The sequence below is a fragment of the Phaethon aethereus genome (genome assembly GCF_964289735.1).
Source record: "Phaethon aethereus genome assembly, chromosome: 1".
NCBI lineage: Eukaryota > Metazoa > Chordata > Aves > Phaethontiformes > Phaethontidae > Phaethon > Phaethon aethereus.
Genome location: NC_138575.1, coordinates 218711299 through 218726067, shown reverse-complemented (window position 1 = coordinate 218726067; position 14769 = coordinate 218711299). Strand labels below are relative to the sequence as shown.

The 14769-nt window shown below is 42.8% G+C and overlaps 1 protein-coding gene across 3 annotated transcripts in view; it reads right to left on the bottom strand.

The window, feature by feature from the left end:
* Window positions 1-14769, bottom strand: part of TENM4 (teneurin transmembrane protein 4) — a gene marked incomplete at its 5' end in the record, with an annotated part of 367633 nt that overhangs the window by 83876 nt on the left and 268988 nt on the right. For all 3 annotated transcript variants that reach the window (XM_082013817.1, XM_082013818.1, XM_082013819.1), the window contains one exon: window positions 5321-5440. In XM_082013817.1, the coding sequence (XP_081869943.1) occupies window positions 5321-5440 (120 nt within the window). The remainder of the gene's footprint in view (window positions 1-5320; window positions 5441-14769) is intronic.

Genomic DNA, 14769 nt, shown 5'->3' with positions numbered 1-14769 from the left:
TACATTGAGTCCAAGGGAGGGAGTGGAAAGCATTTAAAAAAGCTAAAGACATATTCTACCAGTCAAGTGGGGGCATTAGCTTCCCAGACCTATGGAACTTGGCTTGCAACAGCCTGACGAGTAATGTGCCGATCCTCACCGGCGAGGCTGCGTAGCGTTTGTGCTGGGGTGGGAAAGTTTTTAACAGCCCATCAGCATTTGGCAAACCCTTGGGCTAGGAGGGTGAAGCTTGCTCGGCGTGAACCCGGGCACTGAGCGGGGCAAGGGGAGAAAAGAAACAAACATTACAGACAACGTCTAGCAAGTTTGTAGGCAAGTGGGATGAGTTTTTATTTGGAAATTTCATTTTGGAAATTCCACCTCTGTTTCACTCCTTGGTGAGCAGCTCTTGGCTTCATTGAGCCCGGGGCAGGGACGGTAACCTGCTGGGGGAAACGGCTTTGCCGCTCCTGCATCCGCAGCACGGGCTGCAGAAGGGAAAGCAGCAGCTCCACGGCAGGCTCCAGCAGCTGCCAACACACAGCCAGGCAGTATTTTTTACCAGGCACTGTTGCTCATGACTCTTTTTTTTCCAGAGTCACAGGGTGCAGCTTTGAAGTTACCTTGATGAGCCGAACAAAAGCTAAACCCAAAACCAAACAGAAAAATACCAAACTGAAAACACCTTCTTCCCAGCTTCCCTTAGTGAAACTAAAGCTACCAAGAGCAAAACCAGCTTGGGATTGAAGGAATGAGATGAGATAATTTTATTTCTGGTTTTGCTGATGATCTCTGATGTCCTTTTTATCACTCTGAAAAAATCAGACTTCTTGTACAGTCACATTGTTCTGTTTTTCTTAAAAGACTCTGGAGAGACAGGGCAAAGGATGAAATTCCCTGTTTATCCATAAAGCAGGCTTAAACAAAAAACATATAAAAGCGTAACCCGTTCTCATCTCTTTGTTCTGGAAATCCATGTGTTTGGTCTTTCTGAGACAGCCAGGACAAAGCTGGTGAATGTGATGGCAGGTACACGATACTGAAAAGATCTGGAGACTTTCCTGCTCTTTTATTAACACTGTGCTTACAACAACGGGATACCAAAGACTTGCAGCCTTTATAAACTACCAGTTTAATCAAATTTAAAGCTTTTTTTTTTAAAAAGTGGTTTATAATCCAGTACCAATACTTTGATCCATCTATTAATTAACTTCGCTTTACAGAAAAATGCATACGAGTGGTTTGGGATCTGCCATTTTATCTTCATGCTTTGTTATCTGAAAAAACTCTGTGTTCCAATAATTAGGCTAAAAACACATGAAAGCCTTGAAGTTACCAAAGTTTTGCTCAGACTAAGTGATGTGACTTAAATAGGACCAGGATTTCACTATTAGGGGCTGTATGTGAGTACTGTAATAGGAATTGGGATTCGCTGGAATACAGTGAACAGAGGTGAAAAATTCAGTTTGCCGTAATTCTAAAACTGAAATTTTATTTATGATACTCATTTTAAAACTTGGTCATTCCAAAAATAATAATAAAAAAAAAAACCCAACACCTAAAGCAGCAAAATCAGCTTAGGAACCAATCTAGCTAAACCGATGCAATTCTGTCTAAAGTCCCTTACTTTAAAAGCACGGTATTGCCCTGCTATGAGTAAACTGATTTGCTAAATCAGTTTAAGGCAACTCAGTGCACGTTTTCAAGAATAGACATTCCTATGGTGAATATGCCAAATAATAAAGCCAATGAGTTTTATGCAGTTGTCTCATTAACCCCTGGAACGAGGTAACTGCTTGCATGCGTGTTCCCATTTCTCCTCCGAAGCAGAGTGACACCGAAGATGGTCCAGATGACCCCCGATGCCTGTGCACTGCCATGGACTGGGAATCCATGTGCTCTGCTACTGTAGTTGCTTAAAAGCATCAATTTTTTAAAACATAGTAACTCAGCGACATGAAAACTGCACCGTGGAAAAGCTGATGAGAAGAGAGTCGTGCTCTATTCAGACAATTACTGAAAACCATCAAAATACAGAATGGAAATTGTAAGAGCAAAAATTCTTTATGTGCTTTTGAAAACGCTTTACACATAGTGTTTAATAAATGCTATAACAATCAATAAGGAAGGGAAGAAAATGTTATCTCCCTTTCACAGACTGGTTGGCTGGTCTAGGAGGGCTGAGAGGTACATCTCACGAAATCAGCAGCGAGACTAGGATTAGAAATAAGAGATGTCTGACATCATTTCATGCCCTGACACATTTAGTTTGAATGCTCTTAAAGACTTCAAGGTAATTTTTAGAAGATCTCACCACTGAGGAAATCGCTGGATTTTGGTGTTCTTTATGAGAAGGGCTTTCACTTGTCCATTTATTACCTCCAGATTACACAGATGCACTGCCGTGCCCATTCATTTGAGAAACTATCCACGTGTATGCCTCAGACAATTTTGGCAGGTATTTTTATGAATTTTGGAAGGTACTTTTCTGATTCAAGAGACTCAGCACTGCAACTGGACAACTTAGTGATTGTCAGTCGTGCAGCAGACCTGCACAAGGTTTCTGCAGAAGCAGGCTGCAGAAGCAGATGGATTTGCGGGGAAGGTAGAGAAAGTGAAGTCAGAAGAGCCGACACCACGCACTCTGGGGGTAGACTGAGCGCCAGCAGCTGCTGCCAGAACCCCCAGCTTCGGGACGAATCCCAGTCGGTGACAGATTCCCTCGTCCAAGACAGCTGATCTCTGTCATTTTTATCATTTGGAGCTGAGTATCTGCTGGGGTCTGAGCCAGCAAACTGCAGCATGGGGCTCCTTGAGACCAATTGAACTTCTGGAGGCTGGCAGCAGCCCCGAGGAGCCAGCAGTCCACGGAAGATTGGTGGAGCACACTGATGCTCCTGCTGCGTTGGTTTCTGCCCCAGGTCCCCTGCTCAGCTGGAGGCTGGGAAGGACATCATGTGGAAGGAACAGCCCTGGCTTGAACTGCCAGTAGAAGCAGGTTCATAGCAGGGGGGATTTGCATTTCAACACCCAGGAACTGGAAAGAAACAGTTACTCAAATATTCTAAAGGTCTGGAGCTCAGATGGCAGCGCGCACCTCCGTGCTCTCTCTCTGTTTAGCTTACTGGTATGTTTGCTGCCTAGAGGTGAAGTTTAAGATAAAGCCTCTCTGTGCTAGGAACAGTGCAATTGCAAAGCAAAGAGACGGTCCCTTCCTCACAGTACTTGCCATCTAAATGAAAGGTTACACATAGTAGTTGGGTATTGTATATAGGACAAGGAAACAGATGAAAGAAAGGTTATGGCAGGCATTATTTTGCAGGAATTTTGCAGGCATATTTATCTGTTCTAATAGACACAGATTTTGTGCTGGTCTAGACACAGCAATCTGACCTTGTGAGTGCAGTGTGGATCTCACTTTCACACCAAGTAGGTTCAGTAAGGTTGACAGAGCTACTCATAGCACAAATGTGCAAGACACTCTCCTTTTTGCAGTAATGCCCAAGCTACAGGCGATACAAAGGCACCAGTTCCAGAGTCATCCTTTTCCAAAGGAGACCACTGGTTTTCCTGGAATGCCTCTTTATCAACCAGATTTTATCGCCATGTCGTCCAAGAGGTGGAGCATCACTCAGAAAGCCTCCTAGTCACCATCAGTGTTGCAATAGGTGCAAATTCCCCTGAGCATGGTCAAGGCAGCGCAAAGCACATGTTACTAGCACATGTTCCTCTCTTTCGTTATAATTCTATCAGCTTCTCTGGCCAAGTCAAACCTTTAATGAAAGTCATGGACTGGAGAGGTGCTAAAATCTATAAATCCTCTCCCAAGTGCTAGTGGTTAGTAGTCAATACATGGAGCATGCGCAGCTGGAACCCCTTACGTTTCATTTTTGTTCTAAAAAGAAAGGGAGCCAACTAGCACTGACAGACAAAAGATACGATGAAAGGCTTTCCCAATTTGCAATGCTTTTGTTTTGGTTGAGCATGGTTGCTCAGATTTTAAGCATTTGCTTCTAACACAACCATAATCTTAATAACTGCGTCCTAATCACTTCAATATGAATTAGCAAGAGTAGAGCTGTTGGGAGCAGGAGACATCTTTTCTTTACGTGCATGGGCACTGTATTGCCCAATTGTTGGCTAAAGATTCTAGGTGATATCACAAAGTTAATAATAATAAATAATAAAAATAAGAATAGAATAGAATAGAATAGAATAGAATAGACTATTTCAGTTGGAAGAGACCTACACTGATCCTCTAGTCCAACTGCCTGACCACTTCAGGGCTGACCAAGGTAAAGCATGTTATTAATGGCATTGTCCAAATTACTCTTAAACACTGACAGGCTGGGGGCATCGACCACCTCTCTAGGAAGCCTGGTCCACTGCTTGACCACCTTCTTGGTAAAGAAATGCTCCCTGATGTCCAGTCTAAACTGCCCTGATGTGGCTTTGAACCATTCCCCTGTGTCCTGTCACTGGATCCCAGGGAGAAGATCTCAGCACCTCCCTCTCACTCTCCCTCCTCAGGAACCTGTAGGCAGCAATGAGGTTGCCCCTCAGCCTCCTTTTCTCCAAACTAGACAAGTCTAGAGTCCTTAGTGGTCTTCATAGGACATTCCTTCCAGCCCTTTCACCAGCTTTGTTGCCCTCCTCTGGATGCATTCAAGGACCTTCACATCCTTCCTAAACTGTGGGGCCCAGAACTGCCCACAGCACTCCAGGTGAGGCCGCAGCAACGCTGGGTACAGTGGGATAATCGTCTCTCTTGACCAGCCGGTCATGCTGTGTTGGACGCACCCAGGACGTGGTTTGCCCTCTTGGCTGCCCGGGCACGCTGCTGGCTCCTGCTGAGCCTGCTGCCGACCAGCACCCCCAGGTCCCTTCCTGCAGGGCTGCTCTCCAGCCACTCCTCTCTCAATTTATACTTGTGCCTGGTGTTACGCTGTCTAGGTGCAGAATCCAGCATTTGGACTTGTTAAATTTCATCCCATTAATCATAGTCCAATGCTCCAATCTATCTAGATCCCTCTGCAAGGCCTCTTGCTCCTCAAGACAGTCAACAGCACCTCCCAGTTCGGTATCATAAGCAAACTTGCTAATGGTGCGTTCAACTCCTGCATCCAGATCGTTGATAAACATGTCGAACATCACTGGCCCTAGAATTGAACCCTGAGGAACATCACTGGTGACCAGGCACCAGCCAGATGTCCCCCCCATAACAACTAACAATAATGCATCAGCAGTAAACATGCTCTCGGAAGGAGTTTCTCTTTCGTGTTGATGGTAATAATGCTGTAACTGCTGCTTGAACACTGTAAATCTTATAAAGATATCCCACCTGCCGTCTTGTCTGCTGATCGTGTATCCAAAGAGAGGATTGTTGACAAAGCTGATGTTCACTCCAACTAGAGGGGTCCCATCTGCCGTCATCACCTGGCCTCGAATCACACATGCGTGTCTGCAAGAAGGAGAAAAATGATAAGAAATAGTAAGTCTTTTGACAAATTCAGGTTTTTCCTTTAACTCTGTGGTTGGGAATTCCTATGGATTAGAAAGCCCAGGCTCTTATGTCCTGGAAAGATGGGGGTCATGCCATGTGTCTTGATGGTAGGATCCTCCTCTCGAAGACTTTCTCAGGAGCTGTGTAAGAACATTCAATACCTAAAATGAGATTTACCTTTATCCTACTCTTGAAAAGCAGCTGCTGCAGCATATACTTCATCAACTATGGACTTCTGTAGGAGTCACAACATCACACTGGAATTTGCTACAACCAACTAAGTTTCACAGCGTCTTGGCAATATTGCCCTAATTAAAGGCAAAGCACATGTTAAAATCAAAGACAATAGAAACCTGCAAAGCACTGCATGGACATATTTATGGCACAAAAGCCAGAGAAGCACCCTGACCAAGGCTTGACGGCTCATTTCTTCCACACTTCGGAAAACCATGACAGATAATTTGCTAGGTTCCGATCGCTTCCCTGCAAACTGCTTGAGGCATTGAGCACGCTAAAGGATGGGCTTTTTCCTCCCGTCTTTTTCTTTCCAAGTTTGGTAGATTGCACTATTTTATAGGCTACAACTATTCCAGTTACTCTCTGTTCTGTAATGTGCTCTTTTATCTAAGGATTTCAAGGATCTTTACAAACATTGATTAATACTGCAAGATAGGTGTTCTACAGAGAGCGGAAATAAAGCACAGAGTGATTTTCAGTTGTCCAAGGTCAGTCAGAAAATCTGCAGTAAAGCCAAAGATAGATTTTCTAGGTTCTTATTCCAAAGTCTGTTTCCAGTCCTCTAAGTCATTACTACATTGCTACCTTAGGAGCTTCCTATAAAGACAAAGCATCACCTATCTGTGAGAGTGTCTGAACCCAATTTTTGGCTGAAGGTAACTATTTTTCCAAGCAGCAACAGCAAATTGTGGTGTCAGCGCGCTAACGTGACCCAGTGAGTGATTTCCCTAACTGCTGTCCTGCTGGAGAGCAGAGATTGAGAGCCAGTGTTTCTCCAGGTGCAGGACCGGATCTCTAGATGGAGTAAATCATCCCAGCTGCACTTGCTGTCTACCCACTTGAATGGAGAAATGTTGCTTTACAGGTTCGCTGAGGCAAAGGATGATATCTGCAATGTTCTGTAAAGATGATTTCTTAAACACAGATGACCAGGGAAAGATCACGTTATTTTCTTACCTAAAAATCTGATATTGTATAATGTGAGGAGATACAGTATAATTTCTATTTAATAAGGGCTTCACTATTTGTATATTCCACATTAGAGAAAAAAGAGCATTTGTCAGGGAGTCTTAAACAAAACTCCTACTGATCTAAATGGAGAGCTCCAATATTAACAAAAATTCTCAAAGCCTTACCACAATGTGTCAGCAATCGAAAATGTGACCGGATTCATACACAATTTTGGAACAGGCCACAGGAAAATGAGATAATGGAACTGACTTTTCTGTGACTGAGTTTTTCCCGATATATCATCACTGACTTGTTAGGAATCATGTAGGAAAAGGCTCGGACCCAGCTTGGAGCTGATAATATTCTTAATACTTCTATTGCTTCTGCTGTTTAAGGCTCTAATGCAGCTTCTCATATACAACAAATTCAAAATAATATTCCAATACAGCAATATGTGCCTCACTCCCTAACAGGCAGGCAAGGCATAACTCAAAGGATCATGATGCTACGGAATATGCATGGAAAAATGTCAATGCTTGGAATAGCCCCGCTGAAGTCAACGGGTCACCAGCTGTAGTGCCATTTTTGCACGAAGTGAGGATACCTAATCACATGGCTGAGCTAGGAGCAGAAGCTCGGCCTCCTCCTCCTCCCAGATTTTTCCATGATCCCCTCCACCCTACCTCATCTCCTTTTCCATCCTTTAGAGGGACCTGAGGAAGGGTTTGAAACTGTCTTCTCTCAGTTTCCCATCAAATGGCTGCACATTTTGTGAAAGGCAAGGAATGACTACAGGCTGTAGCTTGAAGACTAAGACCTGAGCATGAGGACCTTGGCATTCTGAGTTACTGATGAGATATTCAAGCCAACACTGGGACGACAAATATTTTTACATACTTGAGAGACAAGATCATACATTCTTGTTAACCCACAAAGAACACTTCCATCTGCTGTTCCTTTCTGCCAAGAGTTAAAAGCAAGCAAAGGAAAAAATACATGTTGCAGGTGTCTCTCCTGCTGTCCTGCACAAAACACATGTCCAAGCAGTTGCGAACTTCTAAGTAACCTTGCAAGCACATTGGCCTCGATCCTCAGCTCATGTTAATGGGGGGATGCGTTTTACATCAGCGAGCATCTGGTCCATTACGTATCACTGACAACTATTTCTTCAATAACATGCACCAGCACAACACGGACAAACAAAGAGCTTCCTCTCATCCCGGCAGCTGTAACAAACGCATTTGAACTCCCACCTTTCAGGGAGAGGCTTGGTTCCCGTCCTGGGAAGTTGCAGGACTGTGCTCCAACTCCGTTAGTGCATCTACGTGTTCACTGGCTCGGACGGTGCTGGCATCTCTCCTCAAAGAAGCGGCTCGTCAGCAAGCCCAGCTGCATCCCCCATCCTCCCGAGGACTATAACAGCAGCTTTATTTACATGCCATGAGGAAAGATGTTCCCACAAAGAGGACATCTTTCCTAAGCCACAGCGATAAAAAGAAGCTGGAGCACAAATCTGAGTTCAGTTAAAAGCAGGAGGGATAAAAACTGGTGGAAAACCAAAGCTCAGCCTCTGTATGATCAGAATCTCAAATCTTCTCCTTCCCTGGGTGACAAAATTTACCTCACTTTGGAAAAACAGTTAATACAGTGCGTTGGAAGCAGCTGGCTCCTCTAGTGTCAACATGTCCTTTCTGGAGGCAAGATCGAGTACCCACAACGCAGGGAGCCCCCCAGGAACCCGGCTAATGCTAATTTAGTCAGCCATTTCCTTCAGGAGACCTTGGTCTAAATGCAATTACCCTAGAAACAAGTTAAGCGGTTACTGCTAAGACGGTCAGCTCTGCTAGAAGGCCTCCCAATATATTTACATAAAATTATCTCTCGTGTTAATAGAAGAGATTTATTCCATCCGTCTAGGCCTGCCAGTTCAGAGTGTTTTCTGCAGTTGAACAAAATTGAATTTCTTGTAGCTGGAGCCTCATCTTCCCACTGAATTATTAACAGATTCCACCTACTGCCTCTGTTTTCTGGCTTGTTTGTTTGTTTCTTTCTTTCATTACTTTTACATCAGGCTGTACGGATTCTTGTTTTACAATGAACAGCAGTCTGCTTTTTTCTTCTTCTTTAATTAGACTTTTCCTTTTTTTTTTTTTTTAATTTGTCCATAAAAGCTTCCCTGAAACACCAAATCATTGTCGAAATGCTATCTAGAATGCCAGATGGCGTATCAGACAATTTGATACCATCGCTTTGCGAAGTCATTCTTTACTCCCTAGAAAATTAAATTAAGTCTTCCTGGTAAGACCAGTGGCAAAACAGAGAGGGGTGCACCGATGCCTTTACTTTCCCATCGCTCAGATACAAAGAAAGTTTGACAGGCTGTCAACAAAATCCAAGCAGACAAAAACAGTTTTAGAAGTAAAGCCAGAAAAGTAAATTCCCCAAAAGCCATTTCATGTTATGAGAGCACATTAAAGATTTGTCTTTAATATTGACTCTGATCCAATGTCACATAACTTAGACATTGATTCTTCCAGTACTACTTATTCATAGATGTTTTCTGCTGACATTGTGCTTGGCACTGGGAAATAGACAAAAAAACTGCTTCTGCTAAACATTTTTCACTGGGAAAAGAAAATTCCATGCATCCTAAACTCTCTTTTGCTGCAAGAAAATGTATATTCTCTCCTTGCCTGAGGATAGGTGCCGTGGAACACCTCACCCCAATGAATTTCTGCAGCTGCCCAAAGTATTCCCTATGTAACTCATTATGCCTTCTCCTCAAAGGTTTCAGATGTGTGGAGATGGTTATCATGACTGCCTAGGCATCCTCAGCCAAGTTGTTCATAATAAAAATTTTAATTTGCCACTATAAATCTTTTCATCTCTTACTTATTTACCACTTCCATATTTTATTTTTTTTTATATATATATACATGCATACATATATATATATGATTTATTCTTCTTCTCTGGATGAAACTTCAACAGAGCACCGTAGAGTGAAAATCTAGAAAGTTATTGCTTGTGGGTGAGGGCATTATTAATGAAATTAGGTAATCTCAGTTCTATTTCTTCCTCTGCTACAGACTTTCTGTGTGACACTGGTCATGTCAGCTAGTCTGTACACGTCTTTGTACTCCACTTGCAAAATAACAATCGAGGCACATCCCATCCTGACGGAGACATTAGAAGGATAACTGTAGTTATCTGCTAATCCCTTGCATAGGGATTTTTACATTCTCGTGGCACTTCATCTGTGGCTGCTCAGACACCTTGCTGGTAAGTGCCTATAAATACAGTCATTTGTTACAAACACAACCTCATGGCTTTAGCTGCTGTGACCTTTTTGCCTGATAATAACACAGGATGCAGCAAAATGTACCTTGTCCATTTTGGGGTGAATGCACCTGTCCCACATTGCACAACCTCAGGGCAGCCTACTGCTAGGATAGATAGGAAAATTGGTAGAATGCCAGGTAAAAGCTGAGGGCATTGTGATCAAACACATGGGCACAGAGAAAATGCCTGAGCTGACAGATGAAGGACAAAAGAAGAAGAGGAAACAGCAGAACATACAGACCTTCAAGTTCATTGCTCGTGGCAGTATTTCTGTCAAAAGCTGTCTGTAAAAAAAACTGTGCCCACTTGCCTCTTAATTGTGCAGAAAAAAACCCTCCTGATAGTCTTTCCTTGAACTCAGTCAGTCCCTGTCTGGCTTCTTCAGTTCAGTTCAGCTGTAGGGAAAGCTTAAATTGGAAACCCACCTACTGATCTGAATTAAGGAATTAAGGTTAGGAAAAAGAACGGAAAGGATCCAGCTGAAGGGTTCCCTGTTACACAAGAAAGGCACACTTACATGAAAAAAGTGGAAATTAAAGACTAGTCATCCAGAAAGACCCCCACACCTTCACGGAGAGCACAAGTGAGTTTCTGAAAGGGTTTGGCACATGTTGTGCAGCTGGGACACAAATCATTAATTAGGCTGAGCAGAGAAGCTCACCAGTAAGGGGAGCACCAGAATGCCAGTGTCAATCTGACAAAGGACTAAACACGCTGACATTCGACCAAGTCCCAGACAGGGACTTGCTAAAGCAGCACTGACAGGCACGGTTGGCAACAGATCCTGCTGCTCAACTTTCTGAGCAGCTGATAGAGTGGGAGAGCCAGGAGAAAAAGAGTGGAGGATGAAGAGCAAAGTTTATGAGAGCTCTGACCAGGCTCAATAAAAGAAAGTCAATTCTAAGTTGTTTGCAGCACAAAACAGTATCTGCTGTGTTTGTTTATCCTCCTCAGTGAAGCTATTTATACGGCCCCATCACTGAAGGCTCGGGAGATGCTGACGATTCTTTATGTGCCTATGGTCCTTAACTGTTAACCTTTTGCAAGAAACCTTCTACAGTCTTTTAGGTATTCTACAAAACACACAGTAAAGCCAACTGAATGAAATGTGTCCGTGAAAACCCATTGCCTAAATTGTCTTAAAGACAGGGGAAAAAGCAACACTTTTACAAATGTGGCTACTGACGTTGGTATTTGAAGTACAGAGGAAAGCGCTTATTAATCAAGACTTACAATAATACCTCTAGATGCAGATTTTTGTTCTTGTTCTCTCTTTAGAGTCTAACCTCACAGTATCAAAACAGTAGGTCTTCTTCATCTGATGTTTGTCGTTTTCACAAGCGGGATTGGTTTTGTGACCAGCTGTTGTTCAGTTCCTCAAGCTCTGCGTGCATCTGCATCCATTCTGCCCCGTGAAGAATTACAAACAGATAGTTCTCAAAAACCTCCTTCGACATCATCTTTGTCAGCAATATTAGTGACTGCTAGTTGTAGATCCTCCAGAAGAAAAAGATGGCATCTTTATTGCATGAGAGTTTAGTAACAAAATGTAGCATCATTTGAGGACTACATACCACTTCTAGGAAACCCATGATCATTGGAACCCATGATCATAAGCACAAGTCTTACACAGAGCAACTGAGGGGACTGTTCAGTCTGGAGAAGAGGAGGCTGAGGAGAGACCTCACCGCTCTCTACAACTGCCTGAAAGGGGGTTGTGGTGAGGTGGGTGTTGGTCTCTTCTCCCAAGTAACCAATGATAGGACGAGAGGAAATGGCCTCAAGTTGTGCCAGGGGAGGTTTAGATTGGATATTAGGAAAAACTTCTTCACTGAGAGAGTGGTCAAGCATTGGAACAGGCTGCCCAGGGAGGTGGTGGAGTCACCATCTCTGGAAGTGTTCAAAAAACATGTAGATATGACCCTTCAGGACATGGTTTAGTGGGCTTGGTGGTGTTGGGTTGATGGCTGGACTTGATGATCTTTGAGGTCTTTTCCAACATTAATGATTCTGTGATTCTGCGATTGGTCGCAACACAATTCCCTGTTGGCTCCATTCCTGAAAGACTCAGGCCCTTATTGCTTGGAGAACTTCTCCCAAGACTTGAACCTTATTCACCTGCTCGATGTGTGTCCTTTTTCTCTTTATGAAAGCACAATCTTCCTCTCTGATCTGCCAAGAAATCTGGCCACTTCTGCCATTCAAAACACCTTGGGTCTCTGTGCCTCATTGACTCACTATTTTTGCGTCCCAGATTTCTCAGTTGTGCTATAATGGGAAGGTGGGAGGATAAGGGATACAGGAAGGCTGCTCAGCAAATAGGAAATAAAGAGGAAAAGATACTGATGCTGGTCTCTGAATATTATATTTCAGTGAAAGTACTTTAGAACAGAGTTTTACAGGAAATGCAATGCATAATAAAGCTGTGCTGTACTGCAAAGTTTCAGTGAAGAATCCTTTTCTTCACAATGTGGTTGACTAAGTAATGCTTTAAAAGTTGATGATTCTCTCCTTTACTCCAGTACAACCAAAGACAGACTCTCTTGCTTTGCATGAGATCTCAAAGAAACAGAATCACACTCCTATTTTTTTAGGTCTGTAAAATCCAAGTGAAGCATTCAGTAGCTCATAAGGTGCAAGATAATTTTTCCACCTAATACTGAATTACACTCATTTCATAATTTTTCAGAAGTGATCCTATAACCATTATTTCTATGAGATGTAAAGATTTTATGGTGCAATAACTTTCAGAGATGACGAATGTATTCATGTCAAGTCTTCACAAAAAAAATGCCTGCAGAACTTACCAGTTCTGCATTATTACAGTATTTTACATCTGGTATTTATTTTATAAGCTGTGGCCACATATTCAGCTCTGCAGAAGACCCAAAATAAAAGCAATTCCTTACCTTGAATTTGAGGCACCATGAAAGCAAAATTGAGCAGGACAGAAGGAAAAATACATTATTTCCAGGTTAATTATCAAATGAGCTCTCCTTTTGATGATTATAGGGAAAGTTCTATAACTACATATAAGCTGTCTGATAGCTTTGAAATGATCCGAAGGAATTAGGAAAAAAAATGGTTCAATAAAATATATAGGATTTTATGATTGGGATTTTAAAACTGCTTCTTTATGTAGGAGGTTTTAACCAATTTAGCAAGTAAATGTCACATTCAAAGGACAGACTCTTTCTGATATGGTGAAATGCTTGAAAACTGTACTTAGACTCAGTTGTTAGCATCCAACAGCTAGAGGCGACTGCCCCAAAGCTGATGTGGCATGGCAGAACTTTACCCCATCAGTGCAAAGCCAACAGGATCAGCTCACACCAGTTTCCCCCACAGGTTCAAATGGGAAAGGAGAATTAGCACTGGGCTGGCCGACGGGTGCTCAAGGTCTCCAGTCCGGTCTGGGGTCAGCAAATCTCTGCAGAAGTGAGGCAGCAAAGAGCTGGGGGCAGAAAACTCCAGCTTTTTGCAGAATAAACCCGCGAGGGTCGCACACGAGGATCATTACAACGGTGAGCGGGCAGTGAATTTGAAGAAGCCTTATGCAGCAATGGAAGAATCAAATCTCTCCATTGACCAGGATACGCAGGTTCTAGCGGTGTTATTATATCGAATGGAGCTACTGACTCAGCTCCTAGCTATCACACCAGCCACGTCCATCAGCGAGTAATGTAAGGCAATGGGCACGTGGACTGCTCTTTTTCCAGAGGAATGTGCCTTGAGTATTGAATAAATATTAATCAAATATCTATGTGCCAGATCCAAGAGAATACACCAGCATCTATACCGTAGTTTAGACTCCTAAAACCAAATGTGCACGTCAGCACATGCGTAATCCAGGAGGTACTTAACTCATCGGGAGCTTTGTTTTTCTGCTTGGGAGTTTTGAAGGCTTGAGGTTTGCTGCCTGCACACCCCAAGAGCTCCAAGGTACACAGGTATCACCTGAGACCTTTTAATCCCAGGTACAGGACGGCGCAACATTTATGTCGGCTGCCTTGCCTGATCCTGGAAGCATGCCCAAATCACACGAGGAAGATCCTACTCATGAGTTTGTGCTTGGTAATAAATACCCAATTTTTTAAAAATATTTGTTAAGAACTTCACCCCAGTTTCTCTAATGACTGTACACAGGACATCCATCTGCTGCCGCTGTGAAAGGGCAGTATAATTACATTATAATTACACTACCTCTGTTATGGAAAGAAATGTAAAAATGGATAGGAACTTTGCTTTCACAGAGTCCTGTGGGTACAAATTCTATAAAGTAGAAGTCAGCTGCACATATTGCATTACTTTATTAATCACTTTATGCGGAAATAATGCCATGCTATGTAATTTCAAATCAAAAGAAAAAGGCAAACATTGAAAAGGCGCATATATATATATATGTGCTCTGTACACTAAAAAGGTAAGTTTTAAAAGTATGCTTTCCTGTGCTTAAAAGGAATAATTACCAAAATAAAAAACACTAAGTCTTTGAAAATTCTTCATTATTCTCCTATATTCCAAAAGCTATGTCCTGTAGTTACTCAGTAGTTTAAGCAGAAAGAAACAAAAGCAGAATGATGCCTTTGGAAGACAGTAAAGCTAGGAAGGAGAGGGTTTGAAGAGGTGCTGTGTCAGCTTGGTTTAAACTATGGAAAAAACCGACCCCGTTCCCACCCATGTAGGTACCGTGCTGTGCCTTGTGGGCTCGCTCTCAGGAATGCTGGGTGGTATCTAATATGCGTGACACAGCCTTA